This window comes from Lolium rigidum, chromosome 7 (genome assembly GCF_022539505.1).
Source record: "Lolium rigidum isolate FL_2022 chromosome 7, APGP_CSIRO_Lrig_0.1, whole genome shotgun sequence".
Taxonomy (NCBI): Eukaryota; Viridiplantae; Streptophyta; class Magnoliopsida; order Poales; family Poaceae; genus Lolium; species Lolium rigidum.
The window spans coordinates 233,969,879-233,986,535 of NC_061514.1; the positions used below are offsets into that span (position 1 = coordinate 233,969,879).

At 45.8% G+C, this 16,657-nt stretch overlaps 1 protein-coding gene and 1 long non-coding RNA gene across 2 annotated transcripts; both read left to right on the top strand.

The window, feature by feature from the left end:
* The first annotated feature begins 2,782 nt into the window (after window positions 1-2,782).
* LOC124678511 (probable F-box protein At4g22165) lies at window positions 2,783-4,697 on the top strand. The gene is made up of 2 exons (XM_047214384.1): window positions 2,783-2,898; window positions 2,996-4,697. The coding sequence occupies exon 2, from the start codon at window positions 3,198-3,200 to the stop codon at window positions 4,680-4,682; it is 1,485 nt and encodes a 494-aa protein (XP_047070340.1). The 5' UTR covers window positions 2,783-2,898; window positions 2,996-3,197; the 3' UTR covers window positions 4,683-4,697.
* A 1,226-nt stretch (window positions 4,698-5,923) lies between these two features.
* LOC124678512 lies at window positions 5,924-9,037 on the top strand. The gene is made up of 3 exons (XR_006994522.1): window positions 5,924-8,018; window positions 8,105-8,223; window positions 8,405-9,037. It is a non-coding gene; the product is annotated as an uncharacterized LOC124678512 (long non-coding RNA).
* Window positions 9,038-16,657: the final 7,620 nt, after the last annotated feature.

Here is a 16,657-nt window from a genome sequence, read left to right on the forward strand (position 1 = left end):
GTCTGCTTCTCCGCGTCAGCCGTGCGGCCGCTAGAGCTCGGTGCACCGCCGCGTCCTCTAGCAGGCACCGCCGCATCGTCTCGTTTGCGGCATCCTCGGCCTTCTTGAGCGTCTCAAAGGAGTCGACTAATGCCCTCTACTCCGCCGCCTTCTCCCTGGGGTAGGTGCATCAGGGTCATCAGAAGACCATGAGATGTCGGAGGAGTTGTCCTCTACGGCGGTCGCCACCCTACGGCGTTTCATCTCGGCGTCGAACGCCACGTGGGCCGCCCGCTCCTCCTCTGCTTCCTTCTCCGCGTCAGCCAGGAACTTTGCGTTCCTGGACAGGTCGAGGAGGTCATCAGTGCTGTCGTCGTCTTCGAACTCCTCGTCGGAGCTCGAGGCCGGGAGAGGTGGAGGCGCGACAGCTGGCCGCGGCCGGCGCTGCTCATGGTGGCAAAGGTGGAGGTTGAGCGGCGGCGGCGCTACAGTGGAGGTTGTGCGGCGGCTAGGGTTTAGTGTGTGAGGAGATAAGATGCGCGCGCCCCTGTTTATATAGGACGGAGGCAGGCGACGGCCATGGCACGCGTGGCATCGCCATTACTTCGTGCACAGAGGTAGGCGACAGCCGAGCGCCACGCGAGGAATCACCATTACGTGGTTGCGGACTGCCGAAGCGATGCCTCGACGCCAGTACTGGCGCGGCTGAGAAGACGCATCGAGCCTGGGTCACTACCAGGCGGGCCCGACGAAACGTTCTCCAGACGCGAGCGGACACTTGCGTCCGTAGAGACGCATTCGAGACGCATATTTGGGCCAGATTTGCGTCGCTGCGAACGGCCCGGTTAGTATGCGTCGCCCCGTTGGAGCTGATTCCCAGCGCATTAATTTTCGGCCCGCGCGCGACGTCAAAAGGGTGCTCGCCGCCTTAGGGCATCTCCAGCCGCGTCCCCCAAAGGGATTTGGGCGCGCCGGACGAAAAAATATTTCCAGCCGCGTGCCCCAAAGCCTCTTTTTGTCCGACGCATCCCAATACGGCGTCCGGCGCCCCGAGCCGTTCGCGCTACATAGGGGATGCTCTGGGCACGCCAAACACAACGAAAAGCGAGGCGAGGAGGCGTAGGCCTGACGCGTCAGTGGCACATTCAAGTTTAAACCTAACTGTCGCCTACCTCGCGACGGAAGTTATTGGCGCGCATTGACACACGAACGAAGCGTCGCAGCTTTGCCTTAATGGCGACGGAGGGGCAGGTGAGACGTCTCGTCGGTGCTGCGCAGCCTCCACACGTTGTCGGGGTTCATACGCCATCGCGCGTTTCCGCGCTTTCTTCCCGCCGCTTCTGGCCTCTTTCCGCGCTATCTTCCCGCCTTTCTAGCGACGCCGGCATCTATAAAATCCCCCCCACCCGGCTCAATGGCAGCCACCACAGCCGCCGACACCCCTTTCTCCGCCGCAAGCACATCCCTGCATAATGATGAACCGCCCCGGCGCCGGCCAGTTCCCTCCACCGCCGTCTCCACCACCACCTCCACCACCCGAAGCACCGCAGTTCGACATCGACTCGGAATCTGCGGAGAACGAGGCGTGGGAGGAGGCGGCGCTGGCGGACACCATAGCGGCGTTCGACGCCGCCACGGCGGAAGAGGCGTGGCGGCGCCGGGCAGAGGAGATGGGCGAGTGGTGGCGTGCAGTGCGGCAGCGCCTGCACATGGAGAGAGATTTCCAGTACCGTGAATGGCGGGGGGGCGATGGAGCAGCGGCGATGGGAGGCGGTGGAGCGTCAGCAGCGGCAGGCGGCGGACGAGCGTCAGCAGCGGGAGGCGGCGCTGGCGGCAACGGAGGCAGCCTGGGGAGCGCGGGCGGATGCGTTGGCGGGGCAAATGGAGGAGGAGGAGGACGACGATGATGACGACGACTTCGAGTGGTCCGACGACGATGGGCCGCACCCGGACGAGGCGGCGGATCAGCAACGAGCGCTCGTCGAGTCCTTCGAGTCGGAGAAGAAGCTCCATGACGACGCCCGTGCCCGCGAAGACGCGCAGATTCACCGCGTCGTCGAGCTCTCCCTCCAGGCGGCGCAACAGGGGAGGGCAGGCGACGACGCGCTGCTGGAGCAGCGGCTTCTGGTCACCGCCCTACGCATGATGAGGCGGCGGAGGGGAGGCGACGATGAGGTGGGGGCGTGGGGCCGTCGAACGCACCGCCGGGCGGCAAGTAGGCTAAGGTTTAGATGAAATCTAGCCGTTTTCATTTGAACTTGTAATATACAATCAACTTTGGATGAAAACTTTTATTTTTGTGCACTTTTATTTATTTGGGGTGCGTTTTTGGAGGGACGCGGCTGGGAAGCGACATCCCTCAAACACGGCACGAACGAAATGTGCCCCCAAACGCTCGATCCGGGAACGTTTGGGGACGCTTTGGAGGACACGGCTGGAGATGCTCTAATATACTTCCTCCGTTCCAAAATGTAAGGCGTCTAAGTATTGGTCAAAAGTCAAATATTACAAACTTTGACCAAATATTTAGGAAAATATATTTACATCTACAATATTGAATGGATATATTAAAAAATATACTTGATGTTGAATCTATTGATGCTGGTTTAGTATTGTAAATGTTCATATTTTTGTGTATAAACCTAAAAAAAACGTTCACTTTTGACTAATCCGGCGCTTTACATTATTTTGGGACGGAGGGAGTAGTAAAGTTCTGACGGTAAAACAGAACATACAGGCCTGGGCATCCCGGTGAGGCCCGTTTTCACAAGTCGCAGCTCCCAGCTCTCGCCGCCGCCGCCGCCCCCGCCCCCAGCTCGCGCCGCCGCCGCTACCAGCGTCTTGCCCGCAACGCGAAGGCTCCAGATCGGACCTGCTCATCGCCGCAGAGCAGAATCATCCCCTCGTGTCACCTTCTCGGTCAGTGCTCTGCCCTTTAGCCCTTTCAGAGGGGAACTCGGAATTCTTGCAGAATACAATTAAATTCAGATTATTGAAGAGCCACTTTTCTTACCAGATTCGAATTCGAATTGCTGTTTGTCACCGAATCAGATTAGGACCGAGGTCTTTGGCCACCCTATAAGTACCACAGAAACCAGCCTTTCCTGCGATCTATCAAACGTTGCAGCTTTCCAACCGTCTGCCAACACGCCTCATCTTCAGAAAGCTCATCGTCACCGTTGCAGCCCTCGTTTTGGTCATCTGCTGCGATTGCTCCAATGGAGGTCTCCTGCAAAGCCACGGCGAAGCAATTTCTGAACCTATCTGTACAACCGAGAAATCTGTCCGCTCTACTCGTGCAAGCTTTACCTAAGTTGATGTGTCTCCGTCCTACTTTACACAAGAAATTCAGCATTGATCCACCACCCATGGACGCTACATTACCAGAGTTGCCACAGGACATACTGATGGATATATTTACCCAGCTGGAGATCCCCGACCTTGTACGTGCTGCCTCTGTCTGCCCCTCCTGGTGCTCCGCGTACACCAGCCTATGCAACCTTGGACAGTACAAACAGTCCCAGACGCCATGCCTGCTCTACACTTGTGGAACTGACAGTGAGAGCGACGCGCGCCTCTACAACCTCGCGGAGAAGAGGTCATACAAGTTAACTCTCCCGGGGCTGCCTATCCGCAGTAGATATCTGATTGGGTCCTCAAATGGCTGGTTGGTTACTGCCGATGATAGGTCTGAGATGCACCTTCTCAATCCTATTACCATGGAACAGATTGCTCTTCCATCCGTGATCACCCTCCAGTCGGTAGCACCCATTCTCGATGAAACGGGTGCCGTGTACAAGTATAATTTCTGGAATCGTGCCACACGCCCACCTAGGACCTTTGCTCTTGATGAACTACGGAGGTACCTCCACCGCAAGGCTTTTGTATTTTATGATACATCTGCAAAACGTTATATCGTGGTGCTCATCCACAGTCCACGTGGACAGCTTTCATTTGCTTGGTTAGGGGATAGCAAGTGGACCTGTCTGCCACCAGATAGATATTTTCATGACTGTGTCTACAAGGATGATCTTTTATATGCTGTGGCTGGACAAGGAGAAATTTTTGCCTTTAATCTCAGAGGCCATATTGTCACAGAAAAGTTAATTGTGGACATAGCAAAAGAGTATATTTGTGAAAATATTTACATTGTTCAGGCTCCTTGTGGTGATCTGCTGCAAGTTTGGAGATTGGAAGCTGAAAATGGGTATGGTGGAAATGTGGACGACGCAGCCTATGAAAAACATACTGGGAAGATCGATATATTTAAAGTTGACACTGCAGCTGAAAAGCTCGTGAAAATAACTAGCTTGGATGATCATGTCTTGGTTCTTGGGCTTAGTCAATCACTTTGTCTCCGTGCTGAAGAATATCCACAGTTGAAGGCAAATTGTGTCTACTTTACAGATGATAATGAGATGTATCTTTATGGTCACAAGAATAACCGTCGTGATATTGGAGTGTTTGACTTGGAAAATAACAGTAGAAAGGAACTTGTATCTCCTCAGCTTTGGTCCAACTGGCCTCCTCCCATATGGGTAACACCCGCACTTACTGAATTGTGCCCAACAAAAGTTCCACTGTACCCGACACCAGCTTCGAGTTTACAATTTTGCTACCCAGCGTTCCTGCGAGCCGCTTACATTTTATTTTGTATTACTATTATATCAGCCTACCTGAGAAGTTGGTGCTCTATTTTGTGAATCTGTTTTCTTCTGCTTGAATAATATGACACAACGGGGTTGTTTTGCCCTTAGTTTGTAATCTTATAAATTTATAATCTTTTTGGTGTTGTTGTTAACAATAAATCTCTGTATACTAATTGCTCACAGTAAGTGTAGAACTGTAGATTGTTGTCTTGTATTCTCAAGACATCTAGTAATATTGCACAAGTAAAACATACATGCGGGGAAAGTTGACATGTCATCGACAGAGTTAATGGCATTTTTAGTTAAATTTTGTAGTGCCATCTAACAATCTATACTCTGTAAATACGAAATATAAATTCGTGCAGAGAAAAATGATGTGACCAGAGAAAACGGAAAAAACAAAATGCATGATTCATATTGAAAATAACTAATATTGCAAACCAGGACCTCGTTTGGTGATGATTAGCTGCAATTATGCTTTGTTATATTGAAATAAATTTAGATCATGTTCATAAATTGATCCGTACTTTTAATTTCTGGGTACAAGAATTTGTTAGTAGTCTTTTTCATGGACCGAATGTTGGCAAACATGCACTCCGTGGAGGCGCGCATCAAGTGGGATTTCATATTGATGTACTCAGATTTAAGTTGAGACTTGAGAGCATCATGTTTTTTTTACTGAACACAAAATCCACAAACCTTCTCTAGCTTGCATATTCTGAAGCAAAGTGATCCAAGACCCTGCATGTGCCAGTTTCCGTAGTAGGTTGCGACTGGGATGCACGAGCCCAAGCTCTCTCCAGCACCTTGTACCGGCTAGCCTCCATGCGCGCCTCTGCTCCTCTGTCAGCTCGACTTTGCTTGACTTGCTTCCACCACTCTCACCTCCATCTTGATGCTTATCCACCACTCTTGGAGCCAAGGATTCTCATGCGCCTCCCTCGCCTGGTGTGGTTGCAGGTTCTTGTTGTGCCACCAATGATAACACGACATCAGAGATCCACAAACCATTCGTACTAAAGAACAGAGTGTAAATACTAATATGCACGAATTGTTTAGTCACGACTTCAGCGTTTCTCAAGGAAGCTTTATTTTATTTTCATGGATCAGGTGAGTCACATCGAACTTACATGTGTGTTTACTTGGAGCTGACGAAAGCTAGGTCAAGTTCATCAAGATATGGTATAACTTACATCAGCTGCAGCAATTCATGTTTATGCCGGAGATTGATGGATCGGATGGTATTCGGTCGCATGTAATCATGTTTTTTCTGACCATTTGGTTCCAGAGGGAGCGCTGCGAAGCTCTGCTGGCTGTTGCCATCACCGGGCATGCTTCATAGCGATGATGAATTGGCTTGGGGATCTGTGATTTTGAGCAGCGGCTTTGGAAGTTGGGGCGATAGCACAAGAGAAGTTCAGAGTCCTACCTTCTAGGGTGAAAATCCAAGGTGTGGCATTAATTGGTTGTACCTGCCAATGACCTTTTTCAAGACATTGTTTTTGGGAGCGACGACTTTTATTCAGGGTGAAAACCTAAGATCTATGATCGAACGACGACGGCGCTTGTGCGCTGTTTTCTTCTTGGATGCGTCATTTTTTGGAGAACTTGCACTTCTAGTGCTGTCTAGGTGGTGTTAGTACTGTGCTGCTTCAAAGAATAGATCTCAGTAGCGGGACTGTTTCTTTTAGTGCAATTCTTTTTTTGGCTGTGTGCATCTGTAATGCCTCTAGGGCAGCGCGTTGTTACATAGACGGTGTTACAAGGATAAAGTTCCACCTTGCTTGCATTAAAGGATTCAATGTTAAACCTTGCCCAAAGGTAGTGATGTCAAGAAAGAGATGACTATGTTGCTCCTGATGAGTAATGATGCAAAGGAGAAGAAAATAGAGGCATTGGAAAATGTGAGAGGTAAAGTTAACTTGGATCACTCGGAGGGAGAAGAATCTGATGAAGATAATGGCAATGCTATTGTGATGCTGAAGTCAAAACCCAACACTAGTAGCCTCAAAAGTGGATCTATTGATAAGTTCTACAGGTCAAGTACTATAGAAGAATCTGTCCAGAAGAAAAGCCTTAGTGAAAAGACTCAGTCAAAACTGTCAACACAAGAAAGAGAGGTGAAGAGGAATAGAGCTTGTGAGTACATATGCCAATTCTTCTATGAAGCTAGCATCCCACACAACGTTGTCACACTTCCTAGCTTTGCTTGTATGCTTGAGGCTGTAGGACGTTTTGGCAAAGATTTGCAAGGGCCTAGTGCATATGAGATGAGTGGGCCATTTTTGCAGAAAAGGAAGAAAAAGGTGATGGATACATTCAAGAGCCATAGGGAAACATGGGAGCTTACCGGATGTACAGAGCATGACTCATGACTGATGCGTGGAAAGATAGAAAGCACAGGGGAGTAATGAACCCAGTTGTTCATAGTGCTCACGGTGCTTTATTTTTGAACTCGGTTGATTGCTCGGCTGTCAAAAAAGATGGCAGATACATTTTTGTGCTTGTTGATCAGTGCATTGAAGATATATGGGCTGAAAAGGTTATACAAGTGGTGACTGACAATGCTAGTGTCAATATAGCTGCAGCAAATCTATTAAAAGCAAAGAGACCCTCCATTTTTTGGAATGGATGTGCAGCCCACACAATTGATCTCATGTTGGAGGACATAGGGAATCTTACAGAGGTTGACAAAACAATTACCCAAGCAAGGCAATTGATTGTGTTCTTGTATGCTCATATAAGGGTGTTGGCTTTGATGAGGAGTGTCCTTAAGAAAGACCTCGTGCGCTCGGGTGTTACAGGGTTTGGCACAACTTATCTCAATCTAAAAAGCTTGAAAGATACCAAGAATGGGCTGCAAAAACTATTCAGATCAGATGAGCTACATGAGATGGGCTACTTAAATAAGGGCAAAGGGGACAAAGCTAAAAAAGTGGTGAAATCTGAAGCCTTTTGGAAACGTGTTGATATTTCTGTCGATTTCTTTGAGCCAATGGCCAATGTGTTGAGAAGAATGGATAGTGATGTGCCAGCAATGGGATTCTTCTATGGTTGCATGTTAGATGCAAAAAAAAGAAATTTTGTTGAGGTTCGACAATGACGAGAGCCACTGCAGATCTGTTTTGGATATCATCGACAATCGTTGTGACAACAAGCTCAAGAAGCCTCTACATTTGGCTGGTTACTGTTTGAACCCCTACTACTACTATCCAAACAAGGGTCAGATTGAAAAACAAGGAAAATTTAGAGCAGCCTTTACGACGATGATTGAGGAAGATGACGAACAAGATGTGATGATTGAAGAAATCAAGACATATCGAGCTGGGAAGGAGTCTTTTGGAACTGATATTGCCACAAGACAGAGGAAGAACCAAAACTTTGATCCAGGTTAGTGCTTGTTGATTTGATCTGACTTCCTCTCTTTGCCATGTTTTTATTTGTCCAACTAATAATCTGTGCATGCCTTAATGTAGCAACATGGTGGCTGAATCATGACACAAGCTCACCAAACTTGAACAATTTGGCGGTAAAGATTCTTAGTCTGACATGCAGCTCATCCGCTCGTGAGAGAAATTTTTCAGCATTTGAACATGTAAGAAATCTTTCAGCTCCTTGCTAAAATTTGCATGTGGTAGCATTGTACATTTGGTATTAGTACCAGCAGGGGTAATTTATTGTCCTAGTACTCTAGCAACATGTTCTTTATTGCAGATTATCCATGTATGAACTTATATACTTGTTGTTGGTTACTAAAATTTGCACCCAAAACACAGGTCCATACAAAGAAGCGCAGTAGGCTACTTGTGATAGGCTTAAAGACCTTGTCTTTGTCAAAGTCAACTCAAGGATGATTGATAAGAGAGAGAACAAGAGAAGAGATCCCATAGAGAAGATAATTGAGGATGCTCTGGACGATGACTAGAACGAGTCCATTACTGGGATTGTTCCTGAAGCCATTGTTGAAGTCGAACAAGAACAACCTGATATTGAAAATCAATAACCAGAAGCATCAACATCACAAGCCCACCGAAAGAGACATGCACACATTAGGAAGAAGAGGAAGAAGAGCATCCATTCTTTGCTTAATTCTGTCCAAGAAGACGCTGTACTTTCTGATTCTTCCAATTCTTCATCATCGGAATCAGAAGGTAATCAACCTCCACATGATGACAAGCTCTCTGATGCTTCAGATGACTCAGAGTGATCGCAGGCATGTCTTGTTGGTTATGTAAACTTGCTATTGCTTGCTGTGAACCAAAACTTTGTTGTGAACTTGGTGTAGCTCTGTTGTTGATATGTAATTTGTGGACAAAACAAGGTCCTGAACTTTCTGTTGCTACATGCTACTTGCTTTTGTTGGTTATGTAATATTTGGACAGAACTATGTCTTAAATTGTTGCCTCTTATGTAATTGTGTTAATAACTTAATATGCTATGCCTCTGTGAATTATAGACGGGTATATATGGGTATGTGCTGCCCAGATTTTGTTTTTTTTCAATGAATTAGGAAAATCGCTAAATGGGTATAGCTGGGCTATTTTTTTGAATGTAAACCACACTATATTAAGCAAAACAAGCCTGCCTCATTAAAAACCTTCCAGTCCCCTTCAGTGCCCTGGAAGGAAAAGAGTGCGTCTAATAACTTGCCCGCGATCAACACAGAGTATGGTTACAAATTACAGTCCTGTGCAACAGCAGCCGATGCGCAGATCGGAGTTGCACCAAATAAAATACCACTACCACCTGATTTACCTAGGTGAGCTAGACTATGAGAAGCAGAATTGCTAACCCTATCTATCTTGCTGACTGTGATCTGAGTGAAGATTTTCAAGAGTTCCCTAGCTTCCTCATAAAGACACCAAGAACCTGATCTTTCAATAGTTGAAGTAGTGATGGTCTGAACCACACAAGAGCAATCAGATTCAAGCATGGCCGGCCACTTGCACAAATTGATAAGACGTTTTAGTCCAGCGAGGGCTGCATGGATCTCGGCTTCTTTGGCACTAGTGCAGCCCTTGATCTGCATCCACTCCGACATGATAACATGGCTGTTATGGTCCCTAATGATGACGCCAATTCCCGCCGTCTTTGATAGAGCATCCCAGCCTACATCAACATTGGCTTTAACCTCTCCGATCCGAGGAGCTGCCCAGGCGCTGATAGCATATGGGCCCGCAGGGTCTAAGTCATTGCCAAGGGGGAACACACTCTTACCCTTGACATCCACCTTTGGATCCGAGACAGTGGAGAAAGTCTCTAGGTAATTCACCAGATAAGGGACCGACGCAGAAATTGACGCTTTGCCATCTCCATGATCAATGTTGTTTCGATGATGCCACACACGCCAGAGGAGAAAGATCGCCTTTGCACGCATATCAATATGGACACTCTGAAGTAAATTAAGCATCCACTCCGAACCTGAGTAACAGAACGCAGCCTCGGGAGGGAGCTACCAGACTTCCCTCAATTGATCACGAAGAGCTCTAGCAATCGTGCAGCGGATCGAAGCATGGTGCCCATCCTCTACTTCCCTACCACAAATGGAGCAAATCGGATCAGCCGAAGGCACCCGACGATGAAGATTTGATTTAACCACAAGGGTAGCCGTTGCTTCCTTCCGTGCAAAGACTTTCAATTTCCGAGGAACTTTTGATTTCCCAATAACATTCCAGATGCCTCTATCACCAGAAGGTTCAGTGCTAGACTGGCCACCACTGAGCCTAGAATAAGATTCGTTCATCCCAAGTCTATATGCTGATCTGACGGAGAAAATACCATTGCTCTCAGGCATCCAGGCAACAAAGTCCTCACACTGCCTAGAGAGGAGTTTAATGGAGAGAATAATATCTGCATCTAGGCGAGGGCAGCACGCACGGACCAGAGCTTCATCCCAAGACCTTGTAACTGGATCGATGAGCTCAGCAACCCATTGTCGGCGATTATTTCCAAGCCTTCGAGAAACACAAGGACCATCCGGGCGGGGAAGCTGTTATAAAAGAGATGCACAATAAACGAAGAACGAAAAGTAAAACACTGCAGGGGACACGAGATTTTAACGTGGAAAACCCTTGCAACACACAAGGGAAAAACCACGGGCGCCAGCCAGCAAAACTTCACTATTTCGGTGGTGTTTACAAACGCCGTGGGTGTACAATGATGCGATGATAACCCTAACGGCGGCTTACGGGGAATATAAATAGGCGGTGGCAACGATCCGTACCGCGAGGGCTGCCGCCCCCGCACCCCCCGCAGGCGTCCCCGTAGGGCACGACATATGGGCTAACTTCGACTACGCTACGCTTCGGCCCAAGCCTCCGGCGACGGGCCTCGCTCCGCTCGTCGGAAGTTAGCCTCCCTTTAGTATATGAATTTGGATCACAAAATAACAAACTCCACCTTGAGACAAATTCCTTGTAGCATGAACTTCAACAATCACCTGAATCAACAAAGAAAACACTTGCTGGCGCCAATAGCCACTTGGGCTAAACGAGTTATACCAACCAAGCTTGAGCAAAGCTCAAACTTGGACACGAGGACAGAGCTTAGTCATCATATCGGCGGGATTATCATGAGTACTAATCTTGCATACCTTCACTTTACCTTTTGCAACCACATCTCCGATTGCGTGGTACTTAATATCAATGTGCTTTGTCCTATCATGGAACATCTGATCTTTAGTAAGATAAATAGCACTTTGACCGTCATCTGAACAACTTAATGCAAGAATTATCTCCACAAAGCTCGAGCATATAACCCTTTCGACCAAACAGCCTCTTTACCTGCCTCGACCAATAGCCATGTACTCAGCCTCGGTAGTAGATTGTGCAACGACGATCTCGCAAAGTAGCCTTCCAGCTAACGAGCACATCCACCAACGATAAACACATAACCTGTGAGGGACCTTCTCCGATCCAAATCGCCGACATAATCTGAATCCACATATCCGGCGAGCCCCTCACCAATCCTGCCAAACCTCAAGCAAGCTTTTGATGTGCCGCGAAGGTACCGAAAATCCACCGAACAGACTTTCCAATGTTCTTTACCGGGATTAGCCATGTATCGACCGACCAAACTCATAGCATATGATAGATCGGGACGTGAACAAACCATGGCATACATCAAGGAACCAACGAGCACTAGAATAGGGAACTCGAGACATGTACTCAATATCATCTTTAGAGCTAGGACATTGCAAAGTCGACAACTTGAAATGAGAAGCAATAGGAGTAGTAACTCGACTTTGCATCATGCATATTAAAACGATGAAGAACTTTCTCAATGTACTTTTCTCGAGTAAGAAACAACAAACTAGACTTTCGTCCCTTTTGATTTCCATGCCTAGTATTTTCTTAGCAGGACCAAGATCCTTCATCTCAAACTCACTACTTAATTGATTCTTTAAAGTAGTGATCTCTTTCATGCTCTTGGCAGCAATCAACATGTCATCAACATATAGCGACAAATAAATAGGTGATCCATTAACAAACTTGATATACACACAACTATCATACCGAGATCTCTCAAAACCATGTGTAAGCATAAATGAATCAAACCTTTTATACCATCTGTCGTGGCGACTGTTTCGGACCATAAAGGGACCTCTTTAATTTGCAAACAAGATCCTCCTTACCGGGCACAACATAACCTTCGAGGTTGGTCCATATATATATCCTCCTCCAACTCACCATGCGGAAAGCGGTCTTTACATCTAGCTGCTCAAGCTCAAGATCATGCATAGCAACAATACCAAAGAAAGCACGAATAGAACTATGCTTCACAACCGGGGAGAATACATCATTATAATCAACACCTGGAATTTGATCGAAACCTTTTGCTACTAACCTTGCCTTAAACCGTGGAGGCTCATTAGGAGACAAACCTTCCTTTCTTTTGAATATCCACTTGCGACGGACAGCCTTCTTTTGTTTAGGCAAGTGCACAACATCCCATGTGCCATTCTTCTCAAGCGATTGCATCTCTTCTTGCATCGCACCTACCCACTTCTCTTTATCAACCGAAGCAATGGCTTCAGTATATGTAGCTGGTTCAATATCATGCTCCACCTGTTCAGCACAACTCAAAGCATAAACAACAATATCACTCCGGCGACGGGCCTCGCTCCGCTCGTCAGAAGTTAGCCTCCCTTTAGTATATGAATTTGGATCACAAAATAACAGAAGCCAATTGTCCCTAAAAATCCTGACCTGAGACCCTGACCCTAATCCTCCATATCACACCTTTTTTTAAGAGCTCGAGACCATGCATAACTCCCTGCCATGACTGGGAAGTATTGTGAACAAACGCAGTGTGGGGACCCCGGACTAGCTGTCCGAAAATCCCTGTTATGTATACAGTTCACGATCCCATGATCAGTGCGCCGTGAACACATAACCGAACTGATATCAAATTACACCATCCATTACAAAGCGGAATAATAAAATTACAACATGGTCACATGACCAATACTTACATAATAGCCTCGAAGGGCCTAACTAAACATCGAGTAGCATCATCACTTCAACGAGCGCAATACCCAAGTCATCTCGCCATAACCCTACAAGCAGCCGAGCGGGAAGACGTTCCTAGCTCGCATAGACGTAATCAACTCCTTCTTCATCCATCGTGTTCCTCCAAGTCTGGCCAAGTAAATAGCCGGGGACAAAGCCGTGAGTACATTTGGAATTGTACTCGCAAACCATCAAGAGAGATGCTAACAGAGCTAACTAAAAGAGACAAGAGAGAAAGAATAGTTTCTCTTGTGGATAAAGCATGTGAAAGAGAAATAGTTTCTCTTGTGGATATAGCATCCCGACATCGCAATTGATGGAGACACAAAAGTGGTACTATGGCATCTCTATATCTTTATTGAAGAAGATACTTCAAAAGATAGCTATGACATATCTATATCTTTATTGAAGAAGAGTTAGCATACCGCCATCTCAGGTGATGGGGATACTAGGGAAGTCCTATGACATCTCTATATCTTTATTGAAGAAGAGTTAGCATACCGCCATCTCAGGTGATGGGGATACTAGGGAAGTCCTATGACATCTCTATATCTTTATTGAAGAAGAGTTAGCATACCGCCATCTCGGGTGATGGGGATACTAGGGAAGTCCTATGACATCTCTATATCTTTATTGAAGAAGAGTTCCTCTACATGAAACACTAGGAGAAGTCCCCCACTTGGTCTTAGTTTTTCCACGACCATCTCCATATGGTCGACACACGCCCTTTTTCCGTACCTTTCCGGTACACATAAACACAACACTTCCTTTGCAAAGCATTTGTCAAAACAAAACTCAAGCCCCGGTTAAGTATGGCCATTTCAACCCGTCCATGACCGCGGACGCGGCTATTCGAATAGATTTGACTCTGCAGAGTTTGCACACTTTCCCCACAACTATCCGGATACCTATCGTGTGGGCATCATCCCCGCATAACAACATATGCCACGACGGATACCCGGACATAACCTTTCGCCCGTCTCCACTGGCATGAGTCCTTCCCTGCGGGCTTACCCCTTCCCGGCACCCCGGCAGCATACCTCCTTTTGAGCGTATCTCCGGCGCCATGACGAAGACCCTCGGTAATCGTCCGGCTATCGGTTAAGACAGTGTATTGCCTCCTCCGGAGCGCAACCCGGCGTCGGAGGTCATCGTGACCCTCCCTAGAAAGTTGTGAAGGGTGCTCCTGCCAGCTTCAACAAACTACGGGCTAAGCCCCGTCCCACTCGAGGTAGTGTGGTTGCGCGATAAAAAGTTGGGACGGCGAACACTTATACGCAGTGCTCCTTTAAAAACATTTTTCCCACACTTTCTTTACTTGCCAAGAACCAACCATATTCCTCCAACATCCTTGTCCAAAGACCTTGTCTTTCCAAAACATACACTTGGGTAGAGTTAACTTACCCAAGGTTTTCAAAAACATTTACAACAAGGTAAGCCTTGAGGGGTTCCCAACCTATAGTTTCATGAGTTGAACTAGTATTGCACTATGGCCGAGATGAGAGTCATCTAGCCATAGAAGGTATCAAAGGAGTAATGGAGTGGATCATACTTGCTTTAAGGTAAGCATGTATTGCGACAACACAAGGAGGATTATACTTTCAGATTTGTGGTGCTAAATATACAACTTAGATAGTGGAGTATCACTATCCAACATACTCTCCAATGGGTACACGGCATACTCTCAAGTTGAGAATATACCAAGATCATGACATTGATACCTCTAAATTACTAAAGTGGTGAGTATGGTGTAAGTTACTATCTTGAGAGGGAAGATGCTCAAGTTGAGCATACAAGATGACCAAGTGGAATAGCACGACCATGATACCATGTATCCCATAATCACATGACAAAGGTGGAGTATCACCACTAGGGAGTACCCCACTTGGAAACACACATAGATGACATAAATAGAGAGAATAACACACATAGAATTCAAGGTGCTTTGGACATCAACAAATGACATCCAACTAGACACCAAATCAGAGATCAAAAGATGGCTTGCCTTGGCTTATTTGTCCCCGGACTTCTTCAGCTCCATCAATATAAGAATTCCAACAACATATAAAGAATCCTTGTCCAATCCACTTCTTCTTCTTCTCCGGAATTGTTCGCATCTATCGCCGGAAAATATAAAAGGAACACAATCAATCACATTGCTCCAAACATAACAAGCATGCAACATTCAACAATCAATAGCTAACCACTTTACTAAGGGCTAACATACAAAAGACTTATAGGTACTACAAAGCAACTAAAAGAGAACCCAATCTATTTACCTAGTGAAGGTATGAGAGTGCCATGACTTAGCAATTGCCTCTCTCGGTTATCACCATGGTATAAACCAAACATCCCCTGGTAGATAACATCATAAAGAGGACAAGAGCATTAGTTTGACATCAAATACATTCACAAAACATTTTCTAACATTTTTGTAAAAGTAGAAAACAGTTTTCCTAACTTAGTTTGCTCACATAACACAACATCCAAAATAGGAAGCAAACCATATTCCACATCATTTGAAAACTTAAGCAAAACAAAAGAGCTAATGTTAGGTTGCAGAGGTTTTGTTTCAGTAAGCATAAAACAAGGGTTGCCCATCTTTACTAAAAAGAGTTGGTCAAGGGTTTTAAATAAACCGAAAAGTTTTGCTTCAACAATGCATGTCACACATAAATATTACTAACAGTAACAAATATGTATTAACAGAGACTAATAATATTTTTCCTATATAGCCAGTACTAATACAAGACTAACCCAATTGGAATCACCCAAAAATATTAAACCTACAATTTTAGGAATTTCTATGAATCTGACTGTACAGAAAACAAGATCTGTAAGCCATAAATCGTAGAAAAATCCTAAAAATATGAGGCCACTGGCATTTGAAAGATATTTAAACAGAGATTCACACACAATTGGATTTGGGTTCAAATTATTTCTGAAACTCTCACAAATGGATTTACAAGTTTACTGCATGTTTTCACCATTTGCTTTAACTATGGAGTTGCAGAACAGATAAAGGTTTGAAACTTGTTTGAGATGATTAAGAAAACATTCAGTAATCCTACAGAAGTGGAATCACTCAATGAGGTTCAAAAATGGATTTTTGGTGAATTAAAAGCTAACAGTCATGTCTGCAGAACACACAGAACAAGTTTAATTCATCAAAAATCATACACAAATCATAAAAATATGAGGTCTGCTGCATCTGAAAGGTATTGAATAGGTGGTTCTTACCCAGTTGGTTTCATTCAAAAATTCGTCTCCAAGCTCCTGGTTTAATTCGACAAAGTCAGATCTGACCAGATCTTGATCTGTGAACCATTTCAGTTTCTGGAGGTCAATCAAAGTGAAACCACCGCCAAAATAAAGGTATTGAAGAGGGCTTTCACCCGCAGTTGAGTTTGCTCAAAAAGGTTTTGTAAAACGGGAGAAATCTAACAAACAGTGATTCTGCATGTTTGCAGAACTTCATTTACCATGCAAAATCCGTAAAGAATTTGAGGATGGGACCAA